General features: G+C 33.1%; 4 protein-coding genes across 6 annotated transcripts; 1 reads left to right on the plus strand and 3 right to left on the minus strand.

Moving 5' to 3' along the window:
- Positions 1-1,298: 1,298 nt before the first annotated feature.
- Positions 1,299-3,736, minus strand: LOC140840549 (probable hexokinase-like 2 protein). Its single transcript, XM_073207728.1, has 9 exons — positions 3,364-3,736; positions 3,119-3,275; positions 2,850-3,029; positions 2,695-2,769; positions 2,452-2,607; positions 2,294-2,392; positions 2,064-2,194; positions 1,852-1,933; positions 1,299-1,711 (listed from the first exon to the last, which is right to left on the minus strand). The coding sequence occupies exons 1-9, from the start codon at positions 3,651-3,653 to the stop codon at positions 1,385-1,387; spliced, it is 1,497 nt and encodes a 498-aa protein (XP_073063829.1). The 5' UTR covers positions 3,654-3,736; the 3' UTR covers positions 1,299-1,384.
- Positions 3,737-5,222: 1,486 nt separating this feature from the next.
- LOC140840550 (COMPASS-like H3K4 histone methylase component WDR5A) lies at positions 5,223-7,317 on the minus strand. The gene is made up of 2 exons (XM_073207729.1): positions 6,621-7,317; positions 5,223-5,686 (listed from the first exon to the last, which is right to left on the minus strand). The coding sequence occupies exons 1-2, from the start codon at positions 7,275-7,277 to the stop codon at positions 5,393-5,395; spliced, it is 951 nt and encodes a 316-aa protein (XP_073063830.1). The 5' UTR covers positions 7,278-7,317; the 3' UTR covers positions 5,223-5,392.
- A 2,330-nt stretch (positions 7,318-9,647) lies between these two features.
- On the minus strand, positions 9,648-14,259 carry LOC140841654 (auxin-responsive protein IAA9-like). Of its 3 annotated transcripts, none has more exons than XM_073209215.1 (6): positions 14,087-14,259; positions 12,495-13,118; positions 12,154-12,380; positions 11,942-12,083; positions 10,160-10,221; positions 9,648-10,041 (listed from the first exon to the last, which is right to left on the minus strand). In XM_073209215.1, exons 2-6 carry the CDS (start codon positions 13,082-13,084, stop codon positions 10,004-10,006), a joined length of 1,059 nt encoding a protein of 352 aa, XP_073065316.1. In that variant the 5' UTR covers positions 13,085-13,118; positions 14,087-14,259; the 3' UTR covers positions 9,648-10,003. The 3 variants fall into 3 exon arrangements, with proteins under 3 accessions (XP_073065316.1, XP_073065317.1, XP_073065318.1); XM_073209216.1 differs by having other exon boundaries at positions 12,495-13,132; XM_073209217.1 differs by having other exon boundaries at positions 14,055-14,212.
- Positions 14,260-22,133: 7,874 nt separating this feature from the next.
- Positions 22,134-23,233, plus strand: LOC140840895 (uncharacterized protein At5g65660-like). The gene is made up of 2 exons (XM_073208048.1): positions 22,134-22,554; positions 22,896-23,233. The coding sequence occupies exons 1-2, from the start codon at positions 22,315-22,317 to the stop codon at positions 23,052-23,054; spliced, it is 399 nt and encodes a 132-aa protein (XP_073064149.1). The 5' UTR covers positions 22,134-22,314; the 3' UTR covers positions 23,055-23,233.
- Positions 23,234-26,588: the final 3,355 nt, after the last annotated feature.

A 26,588-nucleotide genomic window follows, 5' to 3' on the forward strand; every position in this document is an offset into this window, starting at 1 on the left:
GGACTTGTCATCCCACCTAAACTCGCATGTTCGTCTCTCATCGACTTGTGCTCTTGTTTATGCTAAGTATTTATGTTAATATTTTGATAGAAATACTGATACCTTTGTAGGCATCAATTTTTTAAATATGAAATAAAATTATTTTTTTAATATAAAGAAAATTACTTTTTTTAATTTATTTTCGTGATGACCTAAATCGTGGCGAGGTTGCCCCTATTATAAGTTTATTTTCGAAAATCAATATTGAAAGAACAAGAAATTAAAATTTGGAAAATTTCTCTTCAGAAGTCAAGAATGAAATACTTATTGGAAGGAAGGCTGTCGAATTATTCAGAGATAAAAGATCTGAGTTCACGTGTGAGCAAAATATCGGTTAACCGAAAAATCAATCGAACCGAATAAATCGAAAATTCAGTTCGATTAAATCAGTTGATTGTTTTTTTTCCAAAAATATCAGTTTAACGGGTTCGGTTTTAAATTTGAAATTTTGGTTTAAATCGATATAAATTTATATACATTTTTTTAAAAATAAATTATAAGGGTTGAGTTTGTCTTTCATGGTGATTTTCTTAATTATAAAAAATTGAAAAATCCAGTTTTTTTTTCATAAAAAAATCTATTATTTTGGTTCTCACGGATCATAATCTGTGAGACGGGTCAACCCTATCCATATTCACAATAAAAAGTAATACTCTTAACATAAAAAATAATATTTTTTCATGGTGACTCAAATAAGAGATCTGTCTCACAAAAACGACCCGTGAAATCGTCTCACACAAATTTTTGCCTTGGTTATTTATAAACCAAAATAATCAATTTTTATTTTAGTCTCATAAAATTGACCAATGAAACCGTTTCATAAATGTTTTGTGTTTTTCACATATATAGAAAAATTTGTTGGGTTGCAACAATGGCTTATGGTGAGCAGAGCAGTCGAAACGTGATATATGTGATATTATACGATTTAAAAATTTTGAGTTGTAATATTACTAACAATTATAATTTTTGATAAAACGACGAACGATAACATTATAATATTTTATTAATTTGAATAAGTAAATTTTTTTTAAAAAAAAAATTAGAATTGGTTGGTTTTGCCAAAAGTGGTCAAACAGGGGTGACTGACGTAGATTAACATGTGTGGTGTCGCTTTTTACAGCAGCCCACTTAAACTTCTTAATTGGCTTATTAGCAATTTACCCCCTTTAATTACATACGCTGAAAAGACTATAATGACCTCCTTGCGCCTTCGTACACTCAATAACGGAACGGGATCACAACAGTAAACCTTAGGCAAGTCGAATGAATTATGTCAAATAAATTTCATGCGATAAAACATTGTAGGTGTTTGTCACGAAAATCGCGGGCGTGCCAGCAGTACGCATCAGTGTTGTGCAGTGTATTGTGTTTGTGCAGCAGCCAAGAAGATGGAGCCAGCCCCAGAACCACCGTGCGAGTGTTCAATGATCACATTATCCGAAAGCTCGCTTCCCAGCATTTCCCACACACTGCTGTGCAGATAGTTTCGAAATATACGATAGTGCTCGTATAGCCCTCCTTCCATCGTTATCACACTCCTCTTGTTCGCGAGTCTGCCCTGTTTCTTAACGATTCCGACTATTCCAGCTCCGACCAATCGAGCTCCACGTTCGACTACAATGTCGCATACCTCTGCTACTATTTCTCTAGCCATCGGACTTGAATCGTTTATCTGAAACCAGTATGCAACGTGGACATCTTAAATATCAATTTCGGCGGTTAGACCTCGCCATTGTACTCCGCTCGATTGCGAGTCCTTTAATCAAATAACAATTCAAGAAACTAAGGAAAGAAACACATATAATAGAGCACCTCAAAGACTTCCTTCAGCTTCTCAGTCACTACTTCATAATCCTCAGATGTATCTTGGTGCATTGCAGCCATATCAGGTGACCTGAATACAATTGAATGAAGAAATCTTGAGTTTCATTTTTAATATATACTTCTAAAACCTGAAGTCTTGAACCTAAATTGTTTGAATTCATTAATATATAATCAAATTTACTTATCAGTCTCTGAATTACTTTAACAAGTAAGGAATGGCTAGTTTAGGAGGCACACAGTCTCCGAATAAAGCAGTTTCCCGAGCCATCTTCAATAGTACTCTCCTAACAACCTCTCCCAAGTACATTCCAGAAATAAGCTTCTCAAAAATCTGGAAAGCATACCAAGAATTCAACTATATATGGTTGAATATTATGATAAACATTAAATAATATTGTAGTTTCGGAAAAATTCAACTCCTAAATATTACTCGGTGTCCTGGATTCGTGCTTTCAACATCCAAGGAGACGTCGAACTCTGTTAATGGAAGATGGGAGGACGTATAGTTTCCCCATTGCATGTTAACAACCTGCTAAGAATTAAGCTCAGTCTGAATATTGTTTGATTATTGGTTCCGAATTTTCTTACCGTTTCCGAAGAATTCTGTTGTTGTGCTAGGAGTTTTGAGGCTTGCTGGGGCGATTCAATGTAAGAAACATCTGTTGCCATGCCTAAAGTCACAGCAGCAACACTTTCTTTGCTGTAGTATCTGCCTCCAGCCAAATTTCCAATTGTATCATCAACCTACATATCCCACTCCCACAACAAAATATTTTACCCGAATATTTGCAATGCAGCTAAAATGGATCAAGAATTGAATTCCTAACTTACGAGTGCAAAAACTTGCATGTTTAAACTGTTCTTCTCTAAGGACTTGTTGATTTGGTCTCTCAATTCCCTGCCAACCTGATCATTTATATACACACAGACATATGTTACGTTCCATCGCGATAATCAAATCGAACGGTCTAATTAGAATACTCAACGGTGGCGTCGACTGACAAATCTTTCGATTCAAAGTTGATTGTAGAGGTGAACGCCGCAGCTTGATCCGCCGGAAACGACACTGTAAATCCCAGTTTATGTTCTCTTGATCTTGCCTCGCCTTCTTTTGCATGTATCGAAACGAATTTCGCCAGCTCAAGGGAGATGAAATCTATTAGTTCCTGATAATTCAAGTTTGATAAGTAAGGATCAAGTGCTTGGGTGAAATCCCATTAGTCTTTAGGCATAACATCGACACATGATGGCATACCTTGCTAGAATTAGTATCCGCCATTACAGAAGAAGGAATTTGAACCTCTTGGCGTTGCAGTTCAGACACAGGCTCATTCTTGCCGTCTAATTTGGCTCGCAACATCACAAAATTTGTTCCCCGCAGGTATATGCCATAATATGTTCCTTTTTCTTCCCTGTCACACATGGATATTATTTATATCATATATTAATGATGTTAAAAAATACAAATATTATATTCGTTTTAATCTAAAATTTGTTTACCCTGAGGGAAGTGGTGCCAGATAGGAGACGAACATGGGCAGTGGGGGTCTGCTGTCGCCATCCGTGATATCAACGGCGAGTGCCCTCTGCATTTCAGACGTCAATTCATTGGCGATGTGCCAAAGCTTCGCGACTGGTGTGGCGCAGTCCGTCGCGAACTTTCGCAGTATTCGCTGCGCATGCCTCAACCGCCGCTCACTGCGACGCTTCCAATGCCGTGCTAACAAAGCTGCCCCAACTACCGCCGCAGCCGTAGTCACGACCGCAGCCACCACCACTTCCTTCTTCATATCTGCCGCTGCTGGTTGTTTTGATCAGTAAATTCGACGTTGAAATGATGTAAGTCCCATTTTGTTATGGAAGCCATGAAAGTTGAAACAGAAAACGCGACTTTGGTGTTAACAAGCTTAGTAAACGGCTTGTGATCGGATCCGATTTTAACGTCTTGCATTTCGCACTTCATCTTGATTGGAGAACACGTGTTGAATTTGTTTTATATATATATATATATATATATATAAAAGAAAACCATGTAATTTTATCCAATCATCACAAACACTTTGAGCGTCGTTTGGTTCATGAAATGCGACTATAAGTAAAGAATGTTCGATCAAAAATACAAGGAAAAAAGTTGAGAATAAATGAAATAGTGTAATATACGTTGTTTGGTATAATTTTAAAATATTGGATTAATTTCGTGTATTGCATTGCAATTACAAAGACCGAATTAGTAGCATATTTTTACATTATTAATTGAATAAATAATTGAATATTTACAAATATACTTATAAAATAATATAATTTAGATAAATTCACGATATTGTTAGAAATATGAAATAAGATATCATAAATAAGAATAATCTGGAACAAATAATAGTATAATAATATGATTTTTTTAAAAAAAATAATAATAGTAGTAATAACAATAAAAGGAAATGAGAATAATAATAAGTTCATATGAGATATATTAACAGTATATAATAAGCATAATAATATAAATAATAGTAGTAATAGTAAATAATAAGATATATTAAGTTCTGGTAAAATAATAATAATAATAGTAGATATATTAACACTGACAGTGTGTTTGGCAACCATGATTTGAGAGGATTTCGTAGGATTTGGAATTGGATTTGGAATTGGATTTGAAAATTCAAGTATTTGAAATTCCATTTGGTGTTTGGTTAAAATTTAAAAATGGTATTTACAAATCCATTTCTTGTTTGGAGAAAAAAAGATTCGAATTTGAAATTTTAAAATTTTACTAAACTACCATTAGAAATCATATAAACATAATTAACTAAAAAAAGTTTAGAAATTAATAATTCTTTTCTATTATTTGTATTTGTAAATTCAAAAATTAATTATTATTTATTAATCATAATGCACATAAAATAATAATTAAAAAATCATCAAACAACTTCAAACTTTAACATGAAATTAATTATTAAACGTAAAAGAGGCTTTGATAATTATTATAATTTTTATTATATTAATCAGTAAATAACATAAGAAACTTACAAAATTTAAACGAAATCTTTCAACTTCTAAAAAAAATTAAAAGAAAAAAAAGTCTAACCATTTAGAAACTTTTGATGGAGAATGATGTGTTGGATAGAAAAGTAATTTTATATTTTTAAAATCCAAATCCCACCAAATCTTATCAAATTTGATGGGATTTGAATATACTTGTTGAAATCCCATGAAATCCTAAATAAATCCGAATCCTTTTTATTTTAACATCTTGCCAAACAGTAAAAATAGGATTCTGAAATCCAAATCTCATGAAATCCTCCCAAATCCTGGTTGCCAAACACGCTGTAAATAATATGAAATCAGAATAATATTAAATCAATAAATAATATTAAAAGATATATTAAGGATAAATAATACGAATGAGCAAATGGCTCGAGTGCATAAATACAGGAACTCTACAGTCTTGCAACCCTGTCCAGTTCCTCCTCTAATCTAGATTCAGGAATGTCTACCAAATCTAACTATGTTACAAAATTCTAGCAACAAAACTAAATCAATCCTCCTCCTGAGTCCAAATCTTGACCGTCTTGTCGTTCCCAAGTGCGCTAGAAGCGATCATATTTTCAGTCGGGTGGCATGACACAGATAACACCACATCCGTATGGCCTTCGAGCTTTTGAACAATTTTCCGGGACTGGAGCTCCCACAAGTACACACAATTGTCCTCAGATCCACTAACAATGTACTTCCCATTTGTTATGGAGAATGTTGAAGAAATGCAGTATTTCGAGTTGACATGTCCCGCGTATGTTTTCAGAAATTTGCCCGTGGACAGGTTCCAAAGCCGCTGCAAGCAAATGATTCAATGTTACACGGTATAGAACTCGACAAACTCGATTTAACGCAATGCAGATTCAAAAGACAGAGTGAACGCACATTCTGTCTTACATATTAGGCAGCAATTTTAAAAGTTCTCAGTCGAGGGAAGGATGTGAATACCATCACACTTAGCGAGTCATACCTGCTTGTTTGCCAACTGTGAATAAATTTAAAATCACACGAAAATAAATAAATCTGCAAACTTGACAAATCATTCGAGAAACTCGGTCTTGGAGCAATTAAATATTAAGCAGTATCTACCTCAAATTAATTTTTTTTACAACATTCATGCTTAGTTACCCGAAATATGTTCTAAGCCTCAAACATATTAAGTTGTGTTAAGATTGGAACTTGAACATAACTCAATCCCAAAAGCTAGCTCAAAGAAGGAAGATTGTCCAAGACCATATATACAACTCCAAAGTATTTTATCCAACCGATGTGGGGCAACTAACTAACACACATCTCTCGCTCAGGAATGAACATCTGGAGCGTAAAGTTTACAAATGACCCAATTATGGTCAGAACGTGTGGCCCAACTATGGGCAGTCCAACAAGTAACTGTAAAACCTAAGCTCTGATAGCATGTTAAGATTGAAACTTGGACCTAACTCAACCCAAAAGCTAGCTCAAAGAAGGAGGACTCCCCAAGACCATATATATAACTCCAACGTATTTTATCCCACCTAGGACAAATAACAAAGTGAGCCATGTTCTCAACAAGATAAAAAATTTACAAGCACAACCTGAAGGATTTCGAATAATTTGATATAAACATGCACTTCTTTAAACAACAAATTTAGATTTGATTACATGTGAAATCCATCCCAGCACAACCTGAAGGATTAATATCAAGAAAATTTAGAACCAAATGTCCCAACAGAAGATTGAGAGAAGCTCACCAAAGTATTATCCAGAGTTCCGACTAGGATAAATTTCCCGTTGGGCGAAAACTTGACAAAACTAACAGGCGGATGCTCATCATCAATGAGAGTCTTCATACAATGTCCAGTGGAAGTATCCCAAATCCTGCAAAGCCCGTCATAACTACTCGAAACAATAATCGACCCGTCCAAATTGAAATCAACCGCCGTTACAGGGTCGGAATGCGCGGGGAGGACCTTCAAGCATTTCCCCGACTTAACATCCCAAATGCGGACGGTTTCGTCGAAGGAACCCGAGGCGAGCATGTTGGATTGGGGGTTAAAGTTGACGCAGAACACGTAGTTGGAGTGGCCGGTCAGGGTTTTGATGTGGGACCCACTCGTGACGTCCCAGATGCGGATGGTGCAGTCATCGGAGGTGGTAGCGAGGAAGCGGTTGTCGGAGGAGAAGTCGAGATCGGAGATCCCGAGCTCATGGCCATGGAATTCGTGGTGGGTGGTGGTGGGAGAGGAGACGAGGTAGGTGCGGGCGGTCTTGTCGGCGGAAGCGGAGGCGAGGACGCTGCCGTCGGGAGAGAATTTGACGCTTGAGACGGCGCGTTTGTGGGAGCTCAGTGTGTGCTTGAGACCGTAGGGTTTAAACGGTACAGCTGCATCCTCCGCCATTGATGACATCAGGGCTTTTTGGTGGTTATTATATTATTAGTCTAAAATGTGACGTCACTGGTGAGCTTACCAGACCGGATCAATCCGAAATCGAGCCGGGTTTTAGTCCGGTTTAACATTGAACAAAATCTCGTATCGAAATTAAACTAGATCGGATCGGATTGCTTAAAACAGCGATCCTGTAACAGGTTTGGTAGCGAACATGACATGCATTAAGAATTCCTCGTATGATCGACGCCATTCTCATAAAATCATGACATGTCTAAACAGATTCGTATATTTTTCATGATTTTAGTAACGCGCCCATTGGAGAATGTTTCGCCTCAATTCATCCAAGAGAAGTCCAAAGCCAGTCTCTTGCTGTTGTGATACTGATACAGATGCTCCTCTTTATGCTCTTCTTCTACATCGTACAAAACCAAACTTGTTGTAGGAACGTAACCTATTTTTTTGAGGTGAGGAACGACTCCATATTTCTCGAACATGGTTTCAAATATCTCAGTTCCTTCTTTCACCATGCCAGCGTGGCTGCACGCCGAGAGCAATGCAACAATGGTCGTGTCATCTGGCGCAACATCCATTTGTTCAAAGAAATTCAGTGCTGCTTCGGCATCACCATGTACTGCTTAAGCCTTCAACACTGAATTCGAATAGATGATATCTCTAAATAGCATTTCGTGAAATACTAGCTTTGCGCTATCTATAGATCACCACATCTAGTATAAGCATGAATAAGAGCATTATTGAGCACTGGAAAGTTCACAAAGCCTACTTGAATCACCTGAGAATGCATGGCTGCGGCATGCCTCTCTGTCACAAGATTCGAACAAGCCTTCAATAAGTCTACTAATCACCTAGGTGCACTTCTCGTACATTGCGGCCTCTGCTCCCTTTCTTCAAGCACCCCTGGACTCGTAACTTGCAGGTGGATCTGGAATTCCGAAGCGGGGCTCTAACATCCCCACTCATCTGATTGTAAAGGAGAAGAGCTTGGGGCCCTATCAGAAAATATTGTCATGATTCCAGCCCATAAAACTGTTGTTACTCTGAATCTCGTAGACAAAAATAATGTTTGGCAATGAATATCAGTTAAGTCGAGACAAGGATGTATTTGTCCGCAACATGAAATTGCTTGTATACAGTGCACTTTGGCGGCAATTGTCTCTAAGATAGAATGACACAATCCAGAAAGTTTAGAACAACAGGTTCGGATGGCAGCGAACCGAAAGATGTTCGAAAAGAAAGGAATGCAGCAAAATGAGAATGCAATAATGAATATATGCATAGGATTATTTATAGAGTGAATCTCATAAGCCAAGGGATACACCCTTCTGTCTAGAAGACAGACCCTTTTGCCAGGGGACACACCGAGACCCAGCCTATCAACATCTTCTTATTTCCAAAAACTTCTGGTGTCTTTGAGGCCCAAACCCATAGCTCAAACATAGAACTAACAAAGTAGATTTTCCTTGACACACTTTTCAATATGAGACAAGACACATTTTCCAATTTTCATTCACCACTCATACTTATCTAACAAAAAAACATCCCGATGTAAACCAGTTGTCTCCAAGAACAACATAAAACAATCACTAACCTCCCCACCAACACTGGAATAAGCTTTTATTAAAGCAGTCGCAATTCCAACATCCAGTCCCAAGCCTATTTTCAGGCCAATACAATGCAATTGCCAGCAACACAAGGACCCCATAATATTTTTTAATTCTGAATAATAGAGTTAGTCATGATATCTTTTACAAAATAACGATATTCAATTCGATTATAAATATTAATCTAAAATAATATATAAATAAATTAATTGTGATTTATCCTATTCCGATGAGTTAATTGAGAAAATTGGTTCTGAAAAAAATTATCTAGCGATAATAAAATTACTAATAAATGTAAAATATGAATGTTGAGTACCAAAAACGATTATTCTTCGCCTCTCGGCATTAGGATGTATAATATATAGATTAATTAATAATAATTGATAATTCCATAGAAAATTTAGAAACATGTATATTCTATGTATAGATAATATGTTGTACGTTGTATAAGATAATCGAAGAACGCATATTTGTGATATAAATAATAAAATAATTGATGATTATACAAAAATTATTTTGTATAATTAATTACATATTATTTCATATACAAGTTAAAAATAAATTAAACAATCAATAATCATTCTATCAACCACTATCATCAATAAAATATATATTATTTTTTTCAAAAAAAAATTATTTCGGCCCCACTTTAAATCATTTATTTTGATTTAAAAAAACATCCCACCCCACTTTATATCATTTATTTTGATTAAAATTAGACTTGAAATATGGAAATTATGTAAATTTCCAAGTTCAACTGGAATTATAATTATAACAAACACATAGTAGACCAGTTGATTACTTATAACATTTTTACAAGTTATTCCAACTGACACATCAAACATCAAATTCGTTCAGAACACACACATGCAACTTGGTTTTTCAAACAATTTGATAGTGTTGCTAAAGGGGCAGACGAAGAGGGGAAGGAAATAGTACAAATATAACATGAAGTTGTCGGAGACACAACGCACGCAAGAACACATGAGAATACAAGCGAGCAATACCAAACATATCATTGCATCGAGTTAAAACATTCGATTGCTTCTTTCTGTTTGTCCTGTTGGGTTGGTATTCCACCATCAATTGTGTAGACAGAAAGCAGCAATCAGCCACAGTCGGATGCTAGTTTCGGCTTTTAGATTTTTCCATGGTCCGGGGAGCTGTAGAGAGAACGAATCATGTTTACAGTCGTAAATGCATCCAGAGTGTACAGAAAACCAATGTTTCAAATAGTTTGTTCCCTTCTAAAAACCGATGACAGAAACAAAAATTTCTCACCCAAACCAATCGCATCAGAGCCTTTCATGATTTTGAGTCTCTTGCAAGAAATGATGAACATCCTAAAACAGTAACAGTTGTCAATACCATGAAAAAATTGGGGTGAATAATGTATCATATATGAGAACAGTTCATGCAAGTTAAAATGGATAATGCCGACGGTCAAGCCATTAATCAAATGTTCTCACAAAAGTATGCAGTTGATAGATAAAACAAACCAATTCTGGAAAATATGGAAGTTTTTCTGGCTGAACAAGTAGATGCACGGCAGTGAGGTTAAAATTTTGCCATCGCCTAACTAAAAAAATTCCTTCAAGATGTAACATTATGTCATTTCTTTGCAGATATTTGTCTCATGTCTCCAGTGATTATTATTGATGCATTGAAGTATCACATTTTACAAACAAAGTAAAAATAAAAAATATCATATTTCAAAAGACTTCTGACTTCTGGAATTTATGGCCTTGCATTCAGCAGATCAAATATTTAACTTTTAGTACAAACATTTCAAGTGGCGTTGTATTTCATTTTGCTGCAGGTTGGTAAAATCCTTGATAGCAGACATAACCTATATGACCATGAACATGAACAGAGCTTCAATTAAACCGAGAGAACAGCCACGAAGTACACAGAGCAAAACAGTTTCCTTGGCATGAATTAATTGTGGTAGTAATTGCCACAAGCAGATACTCATGATTCCTGTCAAACTTCTCACTCAGTGTTCACAAATCTTAAATAAATTGATTTTGCCGACAGAAATCAAACATTCTTATGGTTGATGACACTCAGTCAATTACCATCGTACTTGGTCGCAGGCCTATGGAGAAGACCAATGTATTTGGATCCAGGCTTATGAAGAAGAAAATGAGTTCTCAGGCATTGCAATGCTACTATGCTAGTGCGGGAATGCAAGGTATCTTTTAAGGATGTTATTCAACACCAGTACAGCTGTTGCAGAAGGCAAGTATTTGTTCTTTCCAACATGCAGAGGAATAAGCAGGAGGCATGTAAGAACAAACTCCATGGCATATGGATATTAGGACAAATATCGCAGTTTTGTAGCATGTCTAGTTATTAGCAAACACAGGAAAACTCTGTAATTTTTTATGTGATGGTTGTGTCGACTTGATACTTTTTCCCATTTCAGTACCCTGTAAGCGTATAGTTTACTCAGTGTTACTCAGGGATGGTAATGGGTCGGGTCCACTAGGACCCGAGACCCGGACCATTAATGTTTTAAAGGATACCTACCCGACCCTAACCCGTTCTATCAACACAATCACAACAAAAAATAAATAAAGTAGTTCAAATTAAGGCTCTTATAACAAAATTAACTCTGTAAAATTAATTGTTTAAAACGTTCTTCATGAAGTTCTTTACCATCACCAGATATGGTCATACTTTTTATATATAAATAAACATAAAGAATGAGAAAATTTTATCATCTGCATAATTTTGAACTTTACAAATATAAAAAAGCACTGTTATAGTATTAATATATTATGCAGACACACACACATATATATTAGTACTAAAACCCTAACGGATAGGGTACCAGTTGGGTAAACCGTTACCCGACCCGTACCCATAAGGACCCTAAATTAACAGTCGTACCGGACCCCGAGACCCATTTTTCGGACCCATACCGGCCCCAAATATGTCGGGTCGGGTATGGATTAGACCCGGGCCCATTGTCATCCCTACTTACTCATCTTCCATTTGTTAAAAAAGTCTGCAAAACACAATAAATTTCATATATAAATGCAAAAAAAGTAAGCTTACTCCCATGGCACATCTCCAACAAGCATCCAATCACCATCCTTGTCCTCATATGTCAGCACATAATCTGGTCCGTGGAGAAGATCCTTCAACTTACTCTCATTCAGCATCTCCTTACTCGGGGTTCCATTGGACCCACATTGTCCTGAAACAAGAATACTCTCCTAGAACCTGTAAAGGCTAAAGAAAGAACCTAAACTGAAGTAACAGCTTACCTATTGTGAAACAACCGAACATTTTTTCCAATCCAGTGGAAAGTTCTTGATAGGAAGAATATGTTCTCAGATCCACCTTTCTCAGATAAGGAGCAGTAGCCATGCTGACCTTGACAAATAAAGCACCAGGTCCTGGTTTACCATCAACCTCATCATTGTTCTTTGAGGTTGTGGTCAAAGTATTCTTCCTATAAGATCTGATAGGAGGCCAACCAACAACCTGTGCCCTGCAACACGACATAAACAATAACAGAGACAAGCACCATTGAATAAAACCATCTCACTCAACCATAATTATATAAATCATTTCCTAAATTTTCCCGTGAAATTTTAGTACTTACTTAGCAGCAGGTGCACTGTTGGTGTTAGAGTCGTTAACCTTCTTATTGCATTCCTTGGATGCTTTTACAGGTATATCTGGCATAAAATTTGTCCCAGTATTACCCACTAATTTTGAGTGTCCAGAATCAGAACCTGCAGGATTGAACATCCAATTTCCCACACCAAACATGGAACTTTTCGATTCTGATAATTCATTGGCAGTATCACAGAATCCTCTTTTACTCCCAGAAACAACTATTTTTTGTGACAATGAGCAGACCCCATCCTTCGACGGAACTAAAGGAAATAATTGCTTTTCATCAAGCTTCCCCATGCTGGTCAGATTAATGTCTGAATCTCGTTCGGGGGATTGTGATCCAGGAAGACCAAGCCTCAATTCTGTCGCCTTCAGAGTTAAATTATTCTTGGTTTCCTGGGTTACATCAGAAACTGCAGAGCTGTCCACCGAGGAACAATCAGTCAGTCCCAGGTAATTGCGCTCTTTCAACCCCAGGCCATTCTGAGAGATAGATTCAGTTGATGCTGAAGAAGCCATCAAAGAAACATCACAATGACTTTGATCCTCAACAACCAACAATGGTGGAGACATAAAAGTCGAAACTTTTTTATGATGTTGTATAAATCTGCAAAACAACAACTGTTCAGTTGTCACACTTTATTGATTCAAATTTCAAAACATATCAACCGAACTCCGAAGACCTATCATCTGGCAAAATCTTGACACATTACCACAGGGATCTGGGAAACAATTGTTTCATGTGTATGTTATGTAAACAAGAAAATGCTTTTTAAAACCAATAATTAAAGTTTACTATACAAACAAACAGTTCAATAAAAAGATTCAATACACAAACAGCTCACAAATTTTGAAAATATCCAGTCGCCAAAGCAGAAAAAGGTTCGCAAACGAAAAAGCAACACACTGTTTTCTTCTCATTTTGTTTTGACAAACAAGAGGAACTGCATTCAGGTGGGAAATCGATAGCAACCAAAGATTCAAAAAAATACATGTAAAACCCTTTTCATCAAGGTATTGCTCTTCAAGTTTTGCAAGGAAAAATTGATAGACAAAAACGAAAATATAAACAGCAGAAATCATAGCCTACAAGAAAGAGTGGCCAAGCAAGAGGGGTTACAGGGCCTTTGTCTCCCTTCTGCATTAAATTTATATGTCCCTTCTTTTCAATTTTCTCGTAGATTTACATATTTTTGCTTATAAGATATGCACACAATAAAAAGATTTCAAATCCTAAACTTCCATAGTTTTTGGTCCATCTCTACGCCAAATTTCTGGCTTCACAACCTCACAGCAAGAGAAACACTAACACAGATAATAAAATAAACAAACAAAATTACAAAACGCAGAAAACTTTAACCAACATAAAATCAAAGAAGATCCACATTTCGGCTCCCATAAAACAAATGCTAATTATTAAGAACAAACATAAACCATACACCCAGGATTACTAGATCTCAACTCAATTTTCAGCACACCAAACCCAAATCAAACAAAAAGAAAACGGAAAAGTTACATTTGCATCACAACAAAAATACATAACAGAAAACCGGATATAGAAGTGCCAGCACTCACAACGCAGCTTAGAAACAGATTATGCTCGAGAATTTCGAATAACTGTATGAAAAGCAGGGAACGCAAAGCTGAGAGAATTTCTCAAGGTCCCTCCATCTAGTAGAAAAAGCTAAGAACAAAAACATGAGGGGGAGCTTTGTTTTTTTTATTCGGCCAAGAAACTCAAAGCGCAGAATCACAGTGAAATTACGAGAGTGCCCCTCGTTTGTATTTTCTGACATAGTCTGATCAACGATTGGGATTGGTTGCTGCCAGTGAATCTCGGCCGTCGAAGTAAAATAATTGCTTCTGTTTTTTTCCCTATACATACTAATGTTTTTTGGTGATAAATAGGACTAAATCATATGCTATATTTAATATTTTAAATCACATTATATTTTATTTGTTTATATAAATTATTAAAAATTAAAAACACTAAATATCAGGGAAAACAAAATATAATTAATATTGTCATTAATTTTTTTAATTAAAAACCGTCAATATATTATTTTAAAAATAGATGAATCGAACTGTTTATCAATGATTAATTGTATTTTGTTCATTCATAGTGTTAAATATGTTTAATTTTTAATAATTTATGCAAACATAACTTGTTTGAACAAAGTGTAAGTACGATTTGGAACATCAAATATAGTTCATGATTTCGTCTCATAATAAATTGTGAAAATGGCGAATATGCCCTTCTTAACAAGATATAAACCTAGAATTAATTACGGAATATCTTCATCTTAAAATTTAGCCTTCTGATATGCAATCTTTTTAGGCTTAAATTCCCTAGAATTGATTGTTGCAAGTGTCGACTTCTTCTACAATAGAAAATATTACAATTATTTATCATTCTATATATATATATATATATATATATATATATATATATATATATATATATATATATATATTATATATATATACCTGTGTGTGTGTGTGTGAAGTAGTTTATAAGTTTAGAGAGGTTCTACACTCACAAAACTAATAATCGTTTGGATTTAAGTTCTCCACAAGAAGTTGTGAGGGAAAATAAGTTTTCGGAAAAAGGTTAAGTTCATGATGCCTGTTTATATCTACTTGTAATTTGTTAAAATTTGTTAAAGGATGACGTGCATTTGTAGTTTTCATTTTAGTTTTAACACGTAACGTCGAGAACGTCGATATTATTCATAGTTGCAAACTAATTGAGAATGCATATATGAATATTTCATTTGGATCTACATGTATATGATAGTTCACAAAAATACTACTTCTCACGAGTCAAGTTTATAATACAGATATTTGACCCGACTTAACTCATGAAAATTGTTATTTTTTACGCCATTGATATAATTTTTCATGATAATTATGAATCGAGTCAACTCATTTCACGGATATTTTTGACACTCACTTATTTTAACATCTCATAATTTTTATATTTGATTAAAAAAAATATAAGTGACGGATACATGAATTATATCTTTTATCTCATCTTGAAATCTTAGGAGGTGTTTGGTACAAGAGATTAGGTGGGTTTATGGTTTTTTAACCTACCTAATACGGAATACCATGTTTGGTAGATTTTTATTTAACCATAAATGATTAAGTTATGTTAACTGTGATAAAAACTCATCACCCCTCTTAGAATTATTTATCCAACTCTTAATTCATCTTATTTTTCTAATTTTATCATTCTCCTATATCCAAACTCACTACCACTTCCCTCCACCGATCGTCGGCTGAACACTACTGCCGCAGTCACCGGCCGACCACCCCTCCTCCGGCCGCTGAAGACCCCGCCCACTGACCACCGCCATAGCCGTCGGACGACTACCCCTCCTCCTGTCGTCTAACCACCACCGCTTTCGACCGTCAGACCACCCCCGCCACCGACCGCCGCAGCGGCCAAAGTGGAAGAACAATTTTGTCGATTCATCAAAAGATTCTTAATTATCTCATTATTAACAACAATACCAAACATAATATTATTTTATTATTATATATTATATTTCTATTTCAACCATTTTTTTATTATTTATCTCTTAATTATTTCATAATTTTATCGTACAAACGTAACCTTAAAGTTCAATTATACAATTTCAAAGAAAACTTATAAAAAAAATCTAACCCGACCGACGAAAAGAATGCCGAAAAATAATACCATAATTTTTTATTTATATATTTAAGTAGCTGATTTTGTATATTTTACACATAAAAAAAAATAAAGAGGGGGGTGGGGGGACAGAGAAAAACAAGGAGTTGGAATATTGATAATTCGTGAGGGGACAAGAAAGCAGCAATGGAACTTGATTTGCCGGGTGGTGACTGACTCGGACTCTCATCATAACCACTCCTTTATTCTAATCCACTCTTCTTTTATTCCATTAATTATTAGTCAAACCATTTTATTTATTTTATTCCTATTTCTATTTTAATTATGATATTTATAAAATTTCCATTATATAAATTTTAGAAATTCGATTTATAAATATTTTTATAATTAAAAATGTAAGACCTGAAATTCAAAACAAGTTGTAATTTTTGTGGATTCACATGTGTTTGTGTATAATAATATTGTTTTATAAAATTGGAAATTTAATATTTACATTAACTTGATGTACATGCTTTGTCGCAAGGGAATCATTATTAGCTGCCAATTACCTTTGCACGCTTGCTCCCCATTCCTCTTCATTATAGAAAATCGACCACAATTAATGCTACAAATATTATACTAGAGGGTGTACACTCCATTCGGTTCGGATTGAAACAAAAGTTATTGACCAAAACCCGACTCAAAACTCGAAAACTCTAAATCTGAACCCGAAACAACCTGACCAGCATGACCAACCCGATTTAATTTTTTGTTACACTATGTTAATACATTATTTTTTATTTTAACAATATAATTATCTAAACTGGTCGGGTATATATGTGTGTGTGTGTGTGTATATATATATATATATATATATATATATATATATATATGTATATGTATATATATATATATATATGTATATGTATATATACTTATGCACAAAAATTTCTCCGAACAAGTCAGTGGGTTTGAGTTGGCGGATGAACTAACTCTTAATTAAGGTAATCTGAACTCAATCCAACCCAAAAAAAAATTGGGCCGACTTTTGTGTCCGACCCAATCTAAACCGAACTCGGAAACCATAACCCTAACCTAGTATTTTTCTAGTGGGTTAGGATTGGGTTGACAGGTTGGGTAATTTTTGACATCCTACGTAAACGACTCGATTTCTAAAAAAAAATTAGCTTTTTTGGTACGGGATTGTTCTAAATTTGTTGAATTTCAATCTCGATCTCAAAATGGTTTATCTAATTCGTATTAGTTATTACTAGCATTAATCATTGATTGCCATATTCTTATAAAATCTCTACCTGGAATTGTGAATTCGTCTCTGAAATGAAAGCGGAATACATGTATTAAAAACAGAATGTAACCAAATTTGAAGTTAAAATGTTGACTAACCATCCACCTTGACCAAAAATTAACTTTCGAGGGTTGTTGGATAAGCTAAAGGTGAGCAAATGTGGTTTTATTCGATTTTTTGATAACGATGGATAATCGATCTTAAACTTTGAATTTTTTTTAGTAGGTCTCATGTGATTCGATCTCACGAATTTTTATTTATGAGACAGGTCAACCCTACCGATATTCACAACAAAAAATAATACTCTTAGCATAAAAAGTAACAATTTTTCATGGATAAGCCAAATAAGATATCAGTCTAACAAAACAGAGTGAGTCTCATGTGAGACCGTCTCACGGATCATAATCTGTGAGACGGGTCAACCCTACCCATATTCACAATAAAAAGTAATACTCTTAGCATAAAAAGTAATACTCTTTCATGGGTGACCCAAATAAGAGATCCGTCTCACAAATACGACCCGTGAGACCGTCTCGCACAAGTTTTTGTCAACAAAATATGACCCGTGAGACCGTCTCACACAAGTTTTTGGTTTTTTTTCAAATGAAAAATTATGATGGTTTTAAATGTAGTTTAAATTTTCTAAACAAAAAATCAATATATACACAAATTATAAAAGCATTTAACAACGTGATATATGACCATGATATTACAAATTAGCATAAAAATATAAATCCTCTAAAAAATATTATTTATTTTGTAAAAAAACTCAATAACCATTCTCTATCGCGAAAATCAATAAATATATCTCAAAAAAAGGGTAAAGGAAATAAATAGATTAAGTTATATATAAATTTTGGGTTAATTCAATTATTTCGGTTTTTTTGATTATTTTTTTAAAAATTAAAAAAAATAATCCAAACCATGATAAGCTAAAAATCGATATAAACCGACATTTTGGTTTAGTTTCTGCAATGAAGCCGGTTGAGCAAGAAACCAGCCATGTTCACCCTAATGTCGTCGGCACGTACTGAAATTGTAGTTCAGCTTGATTTATAAGCTACTTTTCACTGTGTTTTTCTTGGTTTTTAAGGTGCACTTGATTTAAGTGATACTGAGTGTATATAGTCGTCTTTGTTTTGTACGCGACTCAAGTTCAAGAAAGGAATAGTATTTCGAATTCTTTTGTCATCGTTTAATTTCAAGTATATTGATTTATCGTTCTTATATTATGTATCATTCATCATCTCGTCAATGAGACGACCGTTACTTATTATGCTTGAAAGATTGAAATTATCGGTGAAAATTACATTTGGGTAATATATATTTGTCTTTGATAAATTTGATTATCTACTTGTTAAATTTTATTTTTTAGTTTTTTTATTTTATATTTTTTGTAATTTTAGTCTTTTTTTCTTATGTATCATTGATCTAACATCGATGCGGTCATGTGCGAAGTTAGAATCTTAGTTAATTGTAGACAACGACATAGTATAATTAATATATAAATTAAGCATCACAAGAATATTTGATCTTTTCGAGTCTTCATGTTTTGAAATATCTGTACAATAACTTCGTTATCAACTGTTATAAATATTTCATTATATAGATGGACAATGAGACTACAATCTATGTAATTATCAATCATTTTATTGAAAATACATTCTCTACGGTAGCAACAAGTAGAATTAATATAAATTATATTATTTATTTAAGAGGAAGCCGTTGTGATTATATAGTAGTGTATGAGATATTTTTTTCAAAAATAAAAATGAAGCTATATAACATATGCCATTCTAGTATATAAAATTTTAAAATCACAAGTATTATTTCAATGAGCATCATTGCATGTACACAAAAAATGTCGATATCGTCTTACGGAGCAATTTCATGAGATAAAATTTTTATCTGACACGATTTATGAAAAATATTATTTTTATATTAAAACTATTATTTTTTATTTTATATATGTTACGGATCGATCTATGAACATATTATCAATGGATAAGATAATAATAAATTTTTTTGAAAATGTTTTGGACGATCTACATTATGACTATTGTTTTTTTTTTCTTCAAATAATAAAAAAATAAATCAATAAAATAGGCGCGGGTTTCATTGGACCACATGTCCAATTAAAGACTGACACGTGACACCCTATCCCCTCGAGAACTTGTTGTATACGGGTTAAGTCGATGCTACATGGGGCACTGCCCCATATGATTTGGATGAACAAGATTTACACACATATGTGATTTTAAAAAAATTAGTGGACCTCGTGTATATGTGGCTAAATTTGGACCTTTGATTCTATCATGGGGTAGTGCCCCTACCTATAGGATGAAATCAACTCGGGAGGATCGATTCAGCATGGCCTAACTGACATCCCCGCAAAAAAATTTCAATGACAAAAATGTTTAAATTCAATACATAAACCAATCCGTGCTATCCTTTTTTCAAAAAAAAAAAAAATAAACAAACCAACAAACACATGCTTATCATACTAATAATTTGCTAAAATAATTAGTAATATAATTTGACATACAATAATAATAATATAATAGGTCTTTTATAAGATGATCTCGCAAATTACAATAATAATAATAATAATAATAATAATATAATAGGTATCATATAAGAAGGTCTCGCAAATCTTTATTTGTGAGACGAGTCTACGTTACACATATTTATAATAATAATTAATAATTTTGACATAAAAAAAATATTTTTTTTTATGTACGACTCAAATAAAATATTTATCTCATCTCACAAATTACGTTACACATGTTTATAATAATAATTAATATTTTTAACATACAAAATAATATTTTTTTTTTATGTACGACTCAAATAAAATATTTATCTCATCTCACAAATTGCATGGAGGATGGAATGGTTTTATATTCCTATTCATCATAACCCTTTTGCTTCGGGTTCAAACACGGTGCTTTTCTTGTATTTCATAAGGCCCAGTTCAAGCCCATATCGTATAATACAATATTTCGGGGTTTTTTTTTTTTAAAATGAATTTTAGCACCTGCTAAAATACACGCTTCACATAGGGACAAAAGATAGATGAGATCCTACTTATGTGGACACTATTTTTACTTCATTTCAACTGGGTAAGATCTTGCCACACATACAATTTCAAAAAAAAAAGTGGATCCTATATATGTATGGGCAAATCTTGGTCATCTATCTTATCATGGGGGCAATACCCATATGAGTAGGATGAAATAAACCGGGATAAAAATAGGTGCATGTTAGACCTATACCCAGTTTGTTTGGGGCAGGTATTGATGTGAAAAGTGGGTCTTGGGTCGAGTGAGAGAATTAGCTTTTGGATCCTAATGGGTGCAGTGTCATCTAAAAATAATTGATCTTGATGGATGACAAATGTGATGATTTACTTGGAAAAGAAGTCTTTTCGCGTGGCTCGTGATATTGATATTTTTGATTTAATACTCAGCATATTGATAAACGAGGTCGAGTCTGTCATCATCAAGGCAATTTCACCCTTGAGTATTAATCCATGGTATACTTTTTTATGCCGTGATAGATTTACAAATACAATAAATTAATATACCCTTAAATAAAGGTGAGATAAAGTTACTCATACATTCATACTTATTTCTGTCTTAAATCCTCAAAATGTATCAGTTTCTTTGAGATATCAGGATATATGAAAATTGGTTGAAAATTTTATCCACGAGATTTTATTAGTGACGAAAAGAAGCGGATAGAGATGCATTTGAAACGTTACGAGAATAATGTAGTCAAAGGGTTAGACTACAAAAATATTTAATCTATTTTTGAGTTGCGTCAATGGTTGGTGAATGTTTAAAAATTTGCTATATACGACATTGCTTTTAGATTGATCGTGTTTGTGTTTATTATTCCAGTTTCTACAGCTACTACAGAACGATCATTCCTAGTTATGAATATCATCAAATCTAAGCTTCAGAACAAAATGAAGATGTTTTTCTTTCGGATGCATTGATGATATATATTGAAAGATAAACTACTATAAATATTTATATAGATGCTAGCATTGAAGACTTTGAAAATTTTAAAAAACATCGAATTTATTATAGTTAGAAATATTATTATTAAAATAAATGTACAATTAATGAATATATCGATGAAATTTTTGTCTTTTATTTTTCGTTCTTTTGTCTTTCTTTCGTAAGCGGCCTTCAGAGTGGAAATCCTAAATCAGTCCTTGGAAATACAGTTCAACTCGATGCAATTTCCTACTTTTCGTAGTGATTTTTGCGTCAACATTATAGTTTTTTTTAATGTAAAATACTTGCTTTGTATATATTTATCTCAGAATTAATTGATCACCTAAATCACCGATTATCTGTAAACTTATTTGTATCCAAATACCTATTATTATTACTGCCCAAATTCCTAAAAGAAACATTTACATACATAAGTATATATATAAATATTCCATGATAAATTTCAACTCGCCAATTTGATCATCGCACTTTAATAAAAAACTTTAACCTTTTTCCACCAATAAAGCCAAGCACTCCGTACCAAGTCCAGGACACCCAGTCTCCACTTTACACGTACCCCATCAGAATAATATATATATATATATATATATATATATATATATATATATATATATATATATATATATAAATGAATGGAACATAAATAATGTAAAAAAAAAGTTCCCTCTATTTTATAAATCCCCACCATTCCAAATTCCCTCTCTTCCCCAAACCAAAACCATTCAACCCAATTCGCCTACTCCACAACTGACACTTTCTTACTTAGAATATATATTTCTTTCTTGACACTTTAAATGTGGGGAAAGGTGAAATCATACAAAACCAAGAGATAATACCAATGGAGAGTTCATATCATGTTACTGCTTTGGATTCTCACGATACGGCTTCGTCTCGACCCACAATCGGGTTTCCGCTCGGTATGGCCTTACTGTTGTTGGTCATATTCAGCCTCAGTGGTGTATTCTCATGCTGCTACCATTGGGACAAGCTGCGACGTTCTCTCTCGACTCGCGCCGCCGATTTCGAGGCTAATGGCGATCTTAGCCACTCCAACTCCAAGACCAAAGACCCCAACATGGTACACAATTTTACTTACGTATGTACACTTAGATATGTGACTATATAATCATGATCAATCGATCACATTAAAGTAACAATTATAAATTATTAGCTGTTGAAGTCCAATCCAATCCAATCAATCTTTGTTCCGTAAAAATAGTTTTTTTCATAATATTTTTTTTCCGTTTGATTATCAATGTTGTTGGTTGGTGTCATGCCAGCTCAGTACATATCAACAAGTATAGCAAACTAAATCTGAAATTTGACCACTTGACTTAAAGATCAAGTTTATCAAAAATATCGCGCTTTCGCTTTCAGCGATTGTTGTTATTATTTCTGAATTTGAAGCGATATAATCAGGTCCCACAAGTAATACTAATGCCAGGGGATAATGTTCCCAAATTCGTTGCGATGCCATGTCCACGTGACCCTTCGAGACGGGGAGAAATCATTGTTGAGGTGCAAAAGCCGCCGCTGCAGCAGCCGAAGCCTTTGAGAATTGCCGTGCCTTTGCTTTAGCCGGTGGCTGCCGATGTCCATATACACGGTGGAGGCACGAATAAAGAATTTAAGCCATACCATGTATATATATATATTATATATAAATATGTATGCATATATATTTGGTTTGTTCTTTGAAGGAATCTTGTACTTAAATTCTGATCATTCAATTAATCTAATCTTATTAGATAATTATTCAAAATAATAATTATAGACTAAGTAATCCCACTTGAATTTTTTTAAAATCAAGTTACTATAATTTATAAATAATAATTATAGTCTAAGTAATCCACTTGAATTTTTTAAAAATCAAGTTACTATAATTTATATGGCAAAAACTTGTGTGAGACGGTCTCACGGGTCGTATTTGTGAGACGGATCTCTTATTTGGGTTATCAATGAAAAAATATTACTTTTTATGCTTAGAGTATTACTTTTTATTGTGAATATGAGTAGAGTTGATCCGTCTCACATATTAAGATCCGTGAGACGGTCTCACATGAGACTCACACAATTTATATATACATGTGAATATTTTTGTATCATCTCTTTTAAACCAATTAATCCATTATTTGATGGCAAAAACTTGTGTGAGACGGTCTAACGGATCGTATTTTGAGAGACGAATATCTTATTTTGGTCATCTATGAAAAAATATTATTTTTTTATGGTAAGAGTATTACTTTTTATTGTGAATATCGGTAGAATTGACCCGTCTCACAGATAAAGATTCGCGAGACCGTCTCACAAAAGACTTCTTATTTGGGTTGGGATCTTATATTTGTTTTTTGAAGACTTGAAATTTTTTTGTTTTTTGAAGACTTGAAATTTTCATTTCAGAAAGAAAATCAAGATTGCGTTGATTTTATACCATAAAATCAAAATCAATGCAAATGGACAAAAACCCATTGATCATCCAAAGCTAAAGAATGATTCTTGAAATTGACATTCACATCATATTGCACTACTAAAGCATGACCAAAAAGGTTAGTGCTCTAACGTAATGTGGTTAGGTTTTTCGCCTTTTACAATTTTTCCTATTCATAATTTGAAATTCATGATCACTTTTTAGAAGAAATAAATATATTATATATATATATATATATATATATATATATATATATATATATATAATTAAAATCAAACTTTACAATTTGGTTACAAAAATAATATGTTTCAAATAAATCTAGCTAGCTTTAAATTTCTTCACACCACCTTTTTTATTTTTCTGAAAATATCTTGAACAACTTTTATATAGTTGGTCGTGTGATTAATCATTATCTTATGTAGAAAATAATAACGATGTTACAAAGCCTATTATCTCCCATTTGTTTCTGGCTTGATTTGACATGTAACTTGGTGTATATCTATCCAAATGTAAAATCGATCATTTGTGCTCCCGTCCCAAAAGACTTGACCTATCCAGGAGTGTAACATATTCAGTTTATAAATCACTCTTTATTAGTTTAATATATCAATTTAAGACAAATTTTATGCTCTATTTCGTATTTCGTGTTAAATTTTCGACCACATGAACTTATATCACATAGCAATTCAAATAATGTCAAGTTTTTTTAATCAAATAATGAAAATTAATGATGAATTGTACAATATATATTTGTGTGTGTAGAGCTACTTAATTATCGGTAAGATAATGCTCGCTTAGGGGGATTCGAACTCGCGTAGCCATCTGATCTGGTAGAGGGTGAGACCACTGGACTACAAGCCCGGTCTCAAATAATAATAATATTTTTTTATTTAATAAATTGCAAAAACACGAAGACAAAAAATCAAGGCAAAGCACACACTTTTTGGTCTTTCACTCTAGCAGCCAGCTCATATGGAATCTTAATTAGTGCTCCTATCTTATAAATTAATTATGAACCACTAGTACGAGAATATATATATATATATATATATATATATATATATATATATATATATATATATATATTTTATGTACGTGTTGTGTATTTGTACAGTTTGGGTTTTTTAACGAAAGCAAAAAATCTTGATAAAATTTAAAAAATGAATAAATATAGCATTTTCGCAAACAAATAGTCACAAAAATATATATATATATATATATATATATATATATATATATATATATATATATATATATATATATATATATATATATATACACACTAGTAGTTAGTAGTTGTGTACTTGTACAATTTGGGTTTTTTAACGAAAACAAAAAATCTTGATAAAATTTAAAAAATGAATAAATATAGCATTTTCGCAAACAAATAGTCACAAAAACGCTACAAATACATCAATTTTAATATTTACAAAGCTTAGTGGAATTTTCATAAATAAAAAAAACAACAAATGAATCAAAACGAATGTTATTTTAATAAATAATAAATCATCTAATGGCTAAAAAAGGAGGAGAATATATAAAATGACTAATTTGCTTAATAATTTTGGTTTTGTTGGGAACTAAGACATAATCGTAATATCATCTCGAGATTAATCAATTAATTAAAAAAATTCAGCAATTAAATATTTAACGTTAATACTTGACAAAAGACTAATACATGAGATATAAAGAGGGCAAGTTTAGACAAATAATTTAGTTTTGCCAATAAGTTAGTGGGAATCCTAGTACGATCTAACGAATCTTTATCTGTGAGACGGATCAATCCTATCGATATTCACAATAAAAAGTAATATTTTTTTATGGATGACTCAAATAAGAGACTCGTCTCACAAAATACGACCCGTAAGATCGTCTCACACAAGTTTTTGCCAACGTTTTGTATTTTAGAACAAAGAGTGAGTTACCCACTCAACAAATGATAAATAAATTAAAATTGTTGATTTTTGGCATCAAAAGATTCTACATATAGAAGAAAATAGTGGAATTTGGTCAGCATTAACATCGAAATTATTATATGTAGGCAACTACTCCAATGATTCATCAAAGTGGAATTAGTTTGATTTCAAGATGTAATTATAAAGTTACTAACGTTTTGATTTGATTCCCAAGTTACTCATATCATTTTATCTTTCTTTTTTTAAATTTTGATTACCTCATTTTGTTTTAAAAAATTTTAGTAGGTTTTTTTTTGTTAGATGATCTCATAGATCTATATTCATGAGATGATATCTCCAGTCCATACATACAATGAAAAATAATAATATTGACATAAAAAATAATAATTTTCATAAGTTGAGTTTGGTCGGAGATCTGTATCACAAAATTGATCAGCGCTGTGACGGAGCCAAAAGAGATGAGTGCAGACTTCGCCTCTCAATTTTTAATTTAATTGATCAGGAGTCTAAAAATAATTATATTTTTCACTTTTATCTTAATATTTGCTCTCTCCCCCTTTAAATTTTTTGTCACTCAATCTCTATTCTTTGGTTCTGTCTATAAATCTGTGAGATGGTCTCACATGAATTATTATTATTTTTTTGCTCTTTTATGGATATAGATATTTCCGATATTATTTTGGGGAAAATTTGATATATTTTAGAAGTAAGAGAATGATATAGTAATCTCTACCACACAAATTAGAGCCAACATATTCAAGAAAAACT

This window comes from Primulina eburnea, chromosome 9, assembly GCF_022965805.1.
Source record: "Primulina eburnea isolate SZY01 chromosome 9, ASM2296580v1, whole genome shotgun sequence".
Lineage (NCBI taxonomy): Eukaryota > Viridiplantae > Streptophyta > Magnoliopsida > Lamiales > Gesneriaceae > Primulina > Primulina eburnea.